Source organism: Hermetia illucens, chromosome 4 (assembly GCF_905115235.1).
Source record: "Hermetia illucens chromosome 4, iHerIll2.2.curated.20191125, whole genome shotgun sequence".
NCBI classification, from domain to species: Eukaryota; Metazoa; Arthropoda; class Insecta; order Diptera; family Stratiomyidae; genus Hermetia; species Hermetia illucens.
The window spans coordinates 164622336-164634661 of NC_051852.1; the positions used below are offsets into that span (position 1 = coordinate 164622336).

The 12326-nt window shown below is 46.7% G+C and overlaps 3 protein-coding genes across 3 annotated transcripts; 1 reads left to right on the top strand and 2 right to left on the bottom strand.

The window, feature by feature from the left end:
• Positions 1 to 207: 207 nt before the first annotated feature.
• On the bottom strand, positions 208 to 9265 carry LOC119655017 (UPF0587 protein GA18326). Its single transcript, XM_038060689.1, has 2 exons — positions 9013 to 9265; positions 208 to 465 (listed from the first exon to the last, which is right to left on the bottom strand). Exons 1-2 carry the CDS (start codon positions 9263 to 9265, stop codon positions 227 to 229), a joined length of 492 nt encoding a protein of 163 aa, XP_037916617.1. The 3' UTR covers positions 208 to 226.
• A 191-nt stretch (positions 9266 to 9456) lies between these two features.
• Positions 9457 to 10059, top strand: LOC119655016 (39S ribosomal protein L41, mitochondrial). Its single transcript, XM_038060688.1, has one exon. It carries the CDS (start codon positions 9482 to 9484, stop codon positions 9992 to 9994), a length of 513 nt encoding a protein of 170 aa, XP_037916616.1. The 5' UTR covers positions 9457 to 9481; the 3' UTR covers positions 9995 to 10059.
• On the bottom strand, positions 9916 to 11016 carry LOC119655015 (probable splicing factor, arginine/serine-rich 7). Its single transcript, XM_038060687.1, has 2 exons — positions 10287 to 11016; positions 9916 to 10230 (listed from the first exon to the last, which is right to left on the bottom strand). Exons 1-2 carry the CDS (start codon positions 10914 to 10916, stop codon positions 10150 to 10152), a joined length of 711 nt encoding a protein of 236 aa, XP_037916615.1. The 5' UTR covers positions 10917 to 11016; the 3' UTR covers positions 9916 to 10149.
• Between the last annotated feature and the right edge of the window lie 1310 nt (positions 11017 to 12326).

A 12326-nucleotide genomic window follows, 5' to 3' on the forward strand; every position in this document is an offset into this window, starting at 1 on the left:
ACAACGCGCGGTTTGCTCCCGAGAAACGCTCCATAGCGACTGAATTCCTAAGAGCCAGGCTACCGATTGACATAACCCCGCGCTTCTCGGATACGTTGCGTTCACGCAGTAAGCTAAATTAATATAAAATTTCTTTTGAGACACCTTGCAGTTAATAGTTTAGAGTATTTACTCCCCATTCATATGGAAAAATTATACGAAAGTCTATAAAATTATGTCAATATCTTTATTTCTTCAACTTTATAAAACTTGATTGGAATTCATAAATGCCAATGGAATTGTTATTTTTCTGATCGTACTCCACCCAGTCATCTTCAGATAGATCGACGTTATCAAATGTTTGTCCATTTTCCGAGGATTTAACAATCCAACCAGATCGTGGCGAAAAATCGGTAGGTTCGACGCCACGACAATCGAATGTTACAATTGTTTTCATTTTTCCAGCGTCGTCACTTGTATATGTAGCTGCAAATATGGATTCAACTATTAGTTTATGAATTTGAGAATAATGCGTTAATATACAAAGTGCGAGATACACAGAAGAAGAAGTTTGGGAGCCGGCTAGACTCTGCCTCCCTGCTTCCATAACAACAGTCACGGTCTTAGGAGTTTGTGGTATCAAAACGGCACATCAAAGCGCTAATTGGGCTCCTCGGAGGGGCCACTGATTTCCGTCCGTATTTCCGTCTAAGTACTCAGCTTATTTCGTTGTTTCCAGTCTTTAGGATATATTTTTTTCCCGCCCCATTCACGTAACTGACATAACTTCCCATAACGAAGTTGTGGCTTTGATACGGTGGTATAGGGACAGGGACATAATGGCGGCTCAGGCTTTAAGTAATATTTGGTTGTCATTTACCATTTCGTGCAGTATAGCGCGTCAAGCACACACACCTACGCGGCACCGTTCGTGGTTACCTCAAATTCACTTGCACTCCTTCTTTTCTGCTTTGCGCATTGAGGTAAATACATTTTCAGATTTTAGACAAGGTAGCGAAGGTGGACTTAGCGCTGTTAATGTGTCAGGAAACATCCAGTTTGGTGCCATCGTCGGGAGGAACCACGCTTCCTAGATATATAAAAATAGATCGACACCTTCGATGCAGATAAGGAAAGTGTGACGGCTTCTCACTGCAGTATTGTTCGCTGCTGCTTTGATTTGCTCAAAGAAGCTAATCTTTGAGTCAAAAGTCAAGGTACTTTACCGTTGATTGTAACTTGATCATCGACTCGCCGAACGATATGGGATGCAGAGTCGGAATTCTCTTTTAAGCCAGAATGACTACTTCAGTTTTTCCAGTGCAACGTTGAAACTATGAGCATCAATATGCCAAGTCTACTTTGCGCCTGTTCGACAGTGTGTCCGGCAATAAGCGCCACAACATCATCTGCATAACCGACCAGACGTGACTCTTCTGGCATATCGAGTTTAAGTAGACTATCATAGGAAGCGTTCCAGGGGTCCGGCTTTAGCATGGGTCTCTGCGCTACCTCCGATGTGGCCTCCATCCTCCTCTGATGCTAGCGTTTCTTAGAGCCGGGAGCGGTTCCTCAGATGGTCCCTCAATTTCTATAAGAGATAGTTCGGCACGTGGAAAGTATTGTCTAGTATGCCTAGAGTGTCTTCCCATCTTAAGGAATTAAAGATTGACATCAAGCGCTACGAGGAGCACTGCCCGTCGGGCTCAGCAGCTGTGCGCCTTAACGAACTGTAGATCTCATTGCTCTAAAGCCGAACTGCCGTGGGGATAAGTTTGCGGCAGCGGCACTTCAACGAGTCTACTTCTGATGATCATGAGCTTTTCCCGGGAATGGCAAGCATACAAAGTGGGCTGTAAGAAGACGGCAACTCAGGGACCGCGTCCTACCTATTTCCAGTTCTGCTCTGAAGGTTGAACGTCGCCCCGAGCCCGCAGTATGTGCAACGTTCTCATCAGACGCATTACGATCCCTGCATAGGATGCAACTCTCCTTTTCGTTGCGGTTGTTCGCTTGATGTTTGCGCATTTGCGGCAGGTTGCCTTCTGTCAATTCCCCGACAGATTGCAGACTTGCGCCCATAATCCAAACATCTGTTACATTTGATTGAGACGGCCCGGATTTTCCCGCTGATTAGAAGCTTCTTCTCGTATTGCTCCGCAACTTCCATCACAGCGTCTTTTTGGCTTCGGGAGTTCGCAGAGGTGATACCAATCCAGACACTGGCTACCTCCGGGCTTTCGCGTTTGATGGCCTCTTCTATCTCGCTTTTTGCTGTGAGGCAGTCAAGGTTTCGGATTTCCAGAGAGCAAGTGTGTTCCAGGTTAAAAACCAAAGTTTTTTCTCTCCAGAAGCCCCTTGACTGCTTCACAGAACGTACCTTCATTTGTTGCGCTCGGGTCTACTTCGGCTAGGACTCCACCACCCTTCGTTTTTCGAAGGGAAGATTCTTCTTCTCTGCTATCTTCGGGGTTGATCTTGTAACGGATTTCGCTGAGGACTTCCGCAAACTTCTGCTTAGTTTCTCCTCTTGCGTAGAGCGAGACTTAAACTCCGCGTATCGCTTTAAGATGATGTATGATGTTGATGTGTTCAATGCAGGAGGACCCGGAGCGGAAGTTAGTCTGTTTTCGGTTGATCAAGGTTTCGAGATGTTCTTTGCTGCGTTTCAGGATTATTTTGACCATTATCTTTGCGATGGCACGGAGCATGCAGATCCCTTCCCAACTGACACACTCATCTTTCGAATCTTAACGATCATCCCCTTATTTCACACTCTGGGAAAGGTTGCGGATTCTCAAGATTTCCGTACGATTGGAAGCAGCAAATCTGCATTAATTGCAAGTGCAGCGATAAATAACTCCGCGGAGAGGCCCAGGGTGCATTGATAGCTGAAATGATTTTCTTCTGCTTGGAGAAACAGTCCGTATCCACATGTAACGGTGACTAGCCATTTCATCCACAAGAGGAGGAGCCCCATCGGTTGTGGTACGTGTGAGAACCGTTATGAAGTGTCTTAGCACCTCTTCAGTTGCTCGTCCCTTCATAGGATCATCGAAAGATTTGCGACCATGTGCAAGCTCCTTCGTGATGCTTTATATCTTCTGAAATCATTGCGTTCTGCAGCATCTTCTGCTTCCATGACCGGCGCAATAGTAGATTCTCTTTTGTCACCGCACACACTACACTTAACTTCTTGGGATTTCATTCGGTATCGGAGTTAGAGCGCGTCACGCCCGCCATCGCTTGCAGCGCAACCCCTTCCGTTTATCGATTTGCTTCCACGATTCTGCAGTTGGCCAGATCTTATGACGCCCTTCAGGATGTGTGTGACGATCTGCGTAGCATCCGAGAAAAAATTGATAAGACTGACCCTAACCAATGTGCGGCAGCAGCGTGACCAAAAGTGCCAACAGGTGGAAAAACGCTCCCTTTTATCATGTGGACTTAGGATCCCGCATATCCTAAACAACTACCTAGCTTTAGCCTTAGTCTAGCTTAGACTAAAACAACTGACGTTTTAGTCCAATATAATTCGCAACCTTGTCGTGTTTTTGCGATGATAAAAGGGAGCGTTTTTTCCACCTGTTGGCACTTTCGGTCACGCTGCTCCCAGGGCAGAGGAGAGGCAGCGTCTGATGAGTTGCCTCTGTCCTGGACGAAACCGTCAGTCACTTTTTGATTTTTAGATTTTTAATGCTTGGGGTGCTATACTCCAAACTAGGGATCCTTGGACTAGAAAACGTGGGAGTAAGTTGCTCCTCATCTAGTCCGGTCCACCACCATGTGGACTTAGGATCCCGCATATCCTAAACAACTACCTAAGAATCTTAAATTTTCTCTCTATACACCTATTGAAAACTAGCGTCGGTCAACCTGGTCCCTCTCCCATTAAAAAGTATTGCATTTCCCTGGTCTGTTCCGCTTTTCGCACTTTATATTGGATATATTTAATCCTTACAGCTTACTAGCATTTTTCGCGTCAGACTATATATCTCTCCTTTCTTCGTTTCCGGCAATGCAGAGATGAAGCCCGTCATTACCCCATAAACCAAAGTATCAATCGGCATAATTCCCGAGATGAGAAAGTCTCTATCTTCGGCCTTGAAGGCCGAACAGGACTATTCTCTTGTACACTGCACTCGATGAACGAGCGTTGCATGGGATTTGTAATGCCGTCCCCGAAACCGGTGCTGCATAAAACATTATGGAACTCATCACCTTAGATATTAGTAGTCTACAGGTATACCAGGACCCTTCAACATTCGACTTGCCAGAGTCACACTCGTCGTGGATGTTTTGTCGCAAGTATATTTTGTATGTTGGTTAAAGCCCAGCTTCGCATCTATAATAAGTATTTGATGGCGGACTTGGAAGTGGTGATATGATTCCCAGCGAGTGTAATTTTTTATATTGCGCTTCATTTTTGCACCCAGAACTGTGTGCCACAACGTTGGCGTAACCCTCCTTCCCGAGAGGAAGGAAATTGAGAGAGCAAACAGATGTCATCACCGTAATCGAAGTGTTTGAGGAAAGATGTCATCCTCCATTGAAATGTCCACGTTCTCCGGACAAGACAGCATGAAGCACGGCGCCGACAACAAGAAAAAATAATATCGATCATCGGATGCAACTCTGAAATTTTACTTCGGTGCAGCACATGACATTTTGCGTCATTATATGTCGCTCTGATAATAGCTATTAATTTCTTCGAAATGCCCCTCCTGTGTAGAGCGAGAAATCTAAACTCAGCGCACTGCTTTAGGATGATCTGTATGGTGTTGATGTGGCCAACGCAGGACGATCCGGAGCGGAAACCAGTCTGCTCTCGGTCGATCCAGCTTCCGAGATGTTCTTTGATGCGCTTCAGGATTATTTTAGTCATTATCTTTGCGACGGCAGGGAACACGCACATATCCCTCCAATCGTCACACTCAAAGCGAGTGCCCTTTTTCGGAATCTTACGATCATCCCTTCTTTCACTCTCTGGGAAAGGTCTCGGATTCTCAAGAATGGAAGCAGCAGGTCTGCATTAACTGCAGATGCAGCGATAAATAACTCTGCAAGGAGGTCGTCAAACCTAGCGGTTTTACTCCGTTTGAGTGCATTGATGGTCGGAATGATTTCTCTTTTGCTTGGAAGAACAGTCCCTATCCGTATGTTACGGTGGCAAGTCATCTCATCCACGAGAAGAGGAACCTCATCCGATGTGGTACGGTTAAGAACCATTATGAAGTGTCTGTCACCTAATCAGTTGCTCGTCATCGTGGATGAGAATCCCTTCACAAGCTCTAAAATCATTGCGTTCTGCGGTATTTTCCGCTTCTCTGGAACTTCTTGGGATTTCGCTCGGTATTGGAGTTAGAGCGCCGTACGTCCGCCATCGCACGCAGCGAGCAATAGACCTTCAACCCTGTCCATTTATCGATCGATCTTACGACGCCCCTTCGGGATCATACAAGCGGTCGATGCTGAACTTGGCGGGTCGCAGCTCCCTACCCCGGCGAGAAGTGGCGGACGGAACGCGCAAGCGAACGCAAGTGACCATCTGATGGTGATCCATTTCGAGGCTGATGTCAGCGCCTCCTTTGTTACGGACATCACAAACCGATTCTGCATCAACTCAAACTAGCGGTGATAAACTCTTTAACTATATACACTTACAGTTACAGGCAAGTAGACGTAAGTCTGGGACTTGGACGAATGTTCTCATGGCGTTTTGTTGTAGTAGGTATCAGTAATCCCATATTAGGCGCAAACTTTCTAGACCACTGTGGATTGCTAGTGGATCTGCAGAATATGTCTCTTGTAGATCCCGTAACTTTGCTCATGTTTTCAGGAAAATTTGCCACTTCCTTTACTGTCAGTCTTTCCATCGTCTTTGAAGATTTGAAGAACCTCGCATTCGCGCGGTTCTTCAAAAATACAGCAACATAACTACCGAAAGTAGCCCCTCGCAGCCAGCAAAGCATGATGTGCAGCATCACAGAGCTTCATCCACTCTGTTCTGCAAAACCTTAACTTTTGTTTCGTGTACTTGGATGATGTTTTGGTCGCCTTTTTTTCAGTCTGGGCATTTGGAACATCTCGAATGCATTTTTCAACGTCTTCTTGAGGCCGGGCTTGTGCTTAACGTTGAAAACGGTCAAGGATCTCCGTAGATTTTTGGGCATGTAAAACTTTGATCGTCGTTTCTTGCCCAAAGTCGCATAACATTGAGCGATCCGCAATGTCTACTTGTCTGGACCCAAGACCAAAGACACACGCATGATTGCGTGGCCTACAGAGGCCGTCCAGGTTTTTGAGTTAGCATGCACCCCTAGCCGTATTCGTCATCAAAAGGTGAACCAACTGTGGCAGCCATTGAACTTCTTTTTCAAGAAATTGACTACAGCTCAACAGAACTACAGCACCTACGATCGTGAGCTATTAGGCGCGTATATGACCATAAAGTACCTCCGATACTCCCAAGAAGGCAATCCGTTCACAGTGGACACACGGACCACAAGCCTTGCTTTTAAGCAGAAGCCTGATAAAGTGTCTCCTTGCCAACTCCGGCACCTGAGCTGCATAAGCCTGTTTACTTCGGACATCCAGCGCGTGTCCGGCAAGGATAATGCAGTTGCCGATGCTTTGTGACGTATCATCCCTGCCACGATTGATTTTTCGGCAATCGCCGAGGCACATTTTCAAGGGCAATACAATCAAAGTTACGGGAGGGTGACCAGATCACGGAGCAATACTCGAGGGTATTCGTCACGAGCGAATTAAAGAGAGCTAAGGAGGGTTGGATGGAGTCAAAATCAGAGGAGGAGCGAAGTACAAAACCTGACAACTTTGCTGCTGGATTGGTGACTTCGAGGCAATGGGTGTCAAAGCGGAGCTTATTGTCGAAAGTGACTCCGAGGTCTTGAGTGGAATTTAAGCAGGATAAGGGATGTCCGTTAACAGTATAGAAGAAATAAGCGAGTGCGGATTTTAGGGAGTAGCAGAGAGATACTTTCTGGCGTTTAGCGCTAAACCATTAATCGAGCACAAACGAACCAGAGTGTCTAGGTTAGATTGAAGGGATATACAGTTCATAGGCGACGTTCTAGCGGAAAACAGCTTAAGGTTGTCTGCATAGAGCAAACAGGGACAAGTAAGGAGGGGAGGGAGGTCGTTAATAAAAAATAAAAATAACAAAGGACTCAGAATAGATCCCTGTGGGACGCCAGAAGAGGGGGAGAAGGAGCGGGAAGTGCAGCCGTCAAGGTAAGAGGCAAGCCATGAAACAAGTGGTACAGGAACGCTCAGAGACCAGAGTTTGGATAGAAGTATCTTGTGATTTCCAGTGTCGAAGGCTTTAGCGAAATCAGTGTAAATGGTATGTACTTCTTGCCGTGACATTTGATGAAAAAGTTGGTAAGGTCAAGCAGGTTGGAGGCAGTGGACTTACGCTTAATAAAGCCGTGTTTCTCTTTCACTATGTGGTGGCCAAGCTCGAAAAAGTGTCTCCTTGCCAACTCCGGCACCTGAGCTGGTCACAAGCAAATATTTTTGGCCCTCAATGAATAAGGATGTTAACTCCTGGGCCAGACAGTTCATCGCGTGCCAGAAGTGTAAAGTCATCAAGCACGTACAGAAAGAGTGAGGCTCATTGCCTTCGTCTACAAAGCGTTTTCACATGATCCACATCAACATTAATAGCCCCCTTGTGAGACTCGCACGGCTTCAAGTATTGCGTTACAATTATCGATAGATTCACGGGGTGGCCTGAAGCAATACCTCTGGCCGCCATTTCCGCACAATGGTGCGCTGAGGCCTTTTGTTGGGAATGGATTCCACGCTTTAGAGTTCCCCCCGAAGTCATTACTGAACTGGGAATGCAACTCGACTCTACCCTGTTCTCGGTGGACAAACTCCTGGGATTCAAACGCCACCCGACGACTGCGTACCACCCGCAATCCAACGGAATGCTGGAACGCTGCCATATGATTCCTCGTGATCGCAAATCCTGCCTTTCCTTTCCATCGTGACGAGTTTGCCGCCAGTTCCGCCGAGTTAGTATACGGGAACATTTTGAGACTTCCCAGTGACCCTAAGTTGATACCAGGTCAGCCCTTTCCAAAGCCAAGTGGTCTTTGCGCTTGCTCCGGGACACCGTGGCCAAATTAAAATCACCCCCGCCATCCCGTCATTCTGCGATGAAGACTAACACTTTCAAAGACCTGGACCTGCCGAAAGTCCTTGCAACCACCAAATGAGGGCCCTTATGAAGCGTTGAATAGGGGGGAGCACTTTTTTAGGTTTGACGTCGACGGTAGGTCAAAGAACATCTTCGTTTGCAGGCTAAAGCCTTTTCTCATGGGGGTGAGGTCTCGGAGAATAAAGGTGCACGGCTCGTGAGATTTGATCTCCGGCCCTTAAATTGGCGGGGCAGGAATCGGCTTTTGTCGCTGAATCCCAGTGTCAGCTGGGGGTGGGGTAGTATGGAGCCGCTTATCAGAGATTCGTCTGAGCTCCACGTCAGGTTAGTGAGACCCGCCATGGCTGGAAGCAGCAGTAAAGTTTTTAGCTTTTAGTCACTTCTTACGACAAGCAAGGAAGCCTTTGAATATATTCACAGGACAAAAGTGATGATATGAAAAATCCTAATTTGGGGCGCCAAGGGGGCATGACTGCCATGAGTTTTCACTGAGATTGTAGACGGGAGACCTCCATTTCCCCTCGGGGAATGGAGCTGAAAACTTAGCCTTTACCAAGTGAACAATTCAGTTTTGTTTGTGGAACTAATGGCTGATCCGTGGCGGAGCAGTTAGCAGCCCCTAGCGACTCCTGACACAATACCCCAATGGGTATCGAATGAACCAAGATAGAAATCATCGAATCTTGTATTACCAGCAACAGCCCCTCTTATCAATTGGTTCGGGAGTCATCATAAGCGATATCAGCGACCCATTGTTAGCTTGCCGGAGCTCCAGAAAGCAAACACAACACACGCCTAGGAAGCGTGAACGGTCGACGACGCCCATAAGCCCAAAATTCACTTACCATTGCTACCCTCAATGATGTCCATCGTGTTTTCGCGGCTGCACATTTTGCATTTCATATAGAAGTTGAATCCATCCGGGGTCCTCGAGCTCTGCTGCACGCGCTCGCTCTCCGTAATATCGTGCCATTTGTCCGATTCCTCGCCACAATTGGTGCATTTCAATTTCAGGAAGAACGAATAATCCGGATGGCATGTCTTGATCTCTTCGATGTTCTCGAGCGTCGCACTAATTTGCAACCCAACTTTGACCATTTTGCCAAGGTTATCCGTCCAGTGCACAAAAAAAGCCGGCACAAATCACACCGAATTGAGTATTGGAGGCGCAAATATAGCTTGAAATGACAATTTGACGTTCAATTTTCAGGAATTTTCTTATAAGAATGGACCGTGGTGAATATGAATGACAGTTGATGCTGTCATATTTGCGAAGGTTAGAACTCGCCGTAGTCCGTGACGAGTGCTGGAAAAATGATAAAAGTTAATGGCAAAAGTGTAACAAATCTTCTTCAGGGCAGCTTCCTGACGAACTATAGACAAATATCCACGTCAGCGCCACTAAATGGGAAAAGAAACTTCCGTAAATTCGTTGTCGCCAACAAGCGTGGGAGCAGACAGTTCAAGGAGATGCAACGCGGCCCGGAGCCTCTTCTTCCAATCGACAAGCGCGGCGTGCGGGACACAGGCATCACAATCAAAGGCAGATACTTCGAAATTCCAGAAAAAATACCAGAGTTGATTGTTCCCGACCTCACAGACTGCAAGCTTAAACCGTACGTCTCGTACAAGACACCGGACATCGTGCAGTCCGAGTTCACGAGTCTGGACCTCTTCAATTCGGTCTACGCCAAGAAAATTGTTGAAGATTTCAACCAGGGGAAGCTGGATAGTCAGGGGATGCCGTTGGAACCATCAAAGGAAGAGAAACTCACACCTGAAGAGGCTGTTCAAAATGCGCGGAAAACGGGGTCGGATATTTTTTAGGAAATTCGTTTTAGAAATGCTTTAACGCTTAGAGTACGGTTTAATAAAGTTTATTGTTGAAAAAATCGCAGGAATTTTATTTAGGGGTTCAAAGAGAGTCGTAAGCTTGCTGTTAGGCTGGTATCTTGGCGAATTTGGCAAACTTCCTCTTAAGTCTACTCGTCAGAGTGCTTCTGCCGGTAAATGAAAAGTTTCCTGATCCATCTCTCCATTCGTTCCTCGTCGTTTCCCAAGAACTGGAAGTAAAAATCGACTAAAATCTGGTGCTTCCATTAAATTCGGGGCAACTTACATTTGGATGGATAATTTCGTCTTCGTCAGGCGCAGTCTTCTCCACCAGCGGCACGGAGATGGTATCTTTCTGCAGATCAATTATCACCTTGTCCGGCACCTTTTTGGTGCTTGTAAACGTTTTGGGGACGAAGCTATCCGCGTCGATTTCGTCGATCAGCAACTTTCGCTTTTCCTCGTTTGTTGACGATTCTAAATTGAAACTTGGAGCCGCAACTGGCTCATTGTTGACTGTAACCACTTCCGGGCTTGAGCTGCGCTTCTTTGAACGAGACTTTGATCGTGGCGAAGGCGACGAGCTGCTACTCGATGTACTGCTTTCGGAGGAAGAGCGGTTTCTACGATGCCGGGATTTCTTGTGATCAGAGCGAGATCGGTGGCGCGAGGAAGATCTCCTTTTGGAGCGGTGTGAGGATGTGCTGTGGTAAGAAGTTGGTGAACGGTCATAAGATGTTTTCCTCCGGTCTGGCGATATTGATCGCCGTCTTGAATAGGGTGAGTCGCGGCGACGACGACGGTCACGGTCCCTTGAGTCTTTTCGGTCTCGGGAAGGAGATCGTGATGGGTCTCTTGATTTATAGCGCTCTTTTCGTCGTCGGTCGCGGGGACTATCACTGTCGGAACGGGGCATATTTGTGAGAAAACTTATAATATTGATAGCTAAATGCACTTATTTATTTGCCTTGTGCAGATTGAAATGTTTTGGGAAATTTTAATGTGTCTTCTTCTTAGGTCGGATAAGATATTTCGTGTTCCTAGTCTGGGAAACCGCTGTATTTGAATATTAAGAAATTTGAATGTTCACACAAATCATATAAAACAATATGAGAATGAGAAATTTAACTTCAATTGAAATTATTATTATTATTTCCAAGTTGTCGCAATATTGTCTGATGTCGGCAGAGGTTTGGGGATCCTATCTATTTACCAGGGGTCAAGCAGTGCACTGCAGGATAGACTGATGCGGAACATAGCTCCCTGAGGCCAACCTATCTCTCTCTAAGGTTGAGTTGTCTCTCCTCTGGGACGCTGCGTGCCTTTTCAGGGGCCAAGCCTGTCGTCTACAAAGACCGTTAGTGAGTGGTGATAGCCACACCCTGTACGAGGTGACCCTACTATTAACAAAACGCTACGGATCTAGACTGGGGAGTCGAAAAATGCCTCCCCCAATCCAGGGTGTCATGTGAACCGTGCCCATTGGATAGTTTGCAGTCGGGGGTAACTGACTGTATTCGAACGGAGCCTCACTGATACCTTTTTTTTTTTTTGAGGAGGTGGAAATCTTCAAAAGACTCTGGCCTGGGCATGCCAGAGTGTGGGATTTTTACCCACTAAAACCACCCCCGACTACCATTCTTCGGACAAAATTTTCCGGTGATAGCACTTCACCTAGAGTTTCCTCCAGGTTCCTCCTTTCTTCCACGAACCTAGGACACTGGAAGAAAACGTGCGCCGGGTCCTCTGGGACTCCGCAGTTTGGACAATTAGGCGAGGTGTCCAATTTAAACCTTTGCTGGTATTGACGGTATCCTCCATGGCCGGTGAGAAACTGGGTGAGATTATAATTGATCTCCCCATGCTTTCTCTCCACCCACTCCCCGATGGAAGGGATCAACCTGTAAGTCCAACGACCCTTTTCTGACTGGTCCCATCGCTGTTGCCACCTGCTTATGGATCTCTCCCTTTCGGCTTTTTTCACCTGAGATAAGGGAGCGATGGACCTGGTGTTATAAATGTTCATCATTTCGGTTGCCAGGATGTCAATCGGCATCATTCCCGAGATGACGAACGCTGCATCGTCTGAGACGGTCCTGAAGGCAGAACACACCCTTAGAGATGTTCTTCTGTAGACCGCACTCAGTTTATGTGTATTGCCTAAAACCTGCAGTGCTTTTCCCCAAACTGGGACTGCATACAGCATGATAGAGCTCACCACCCTGGCTATGAGCAGCTTGCAAGTATGCCGCGGGCCTCCTACGTTCGGCATCATCCTTGCCAGAGAAATACTCGTGGTGGATGCTCGTTTACAAGTATGCTCTAT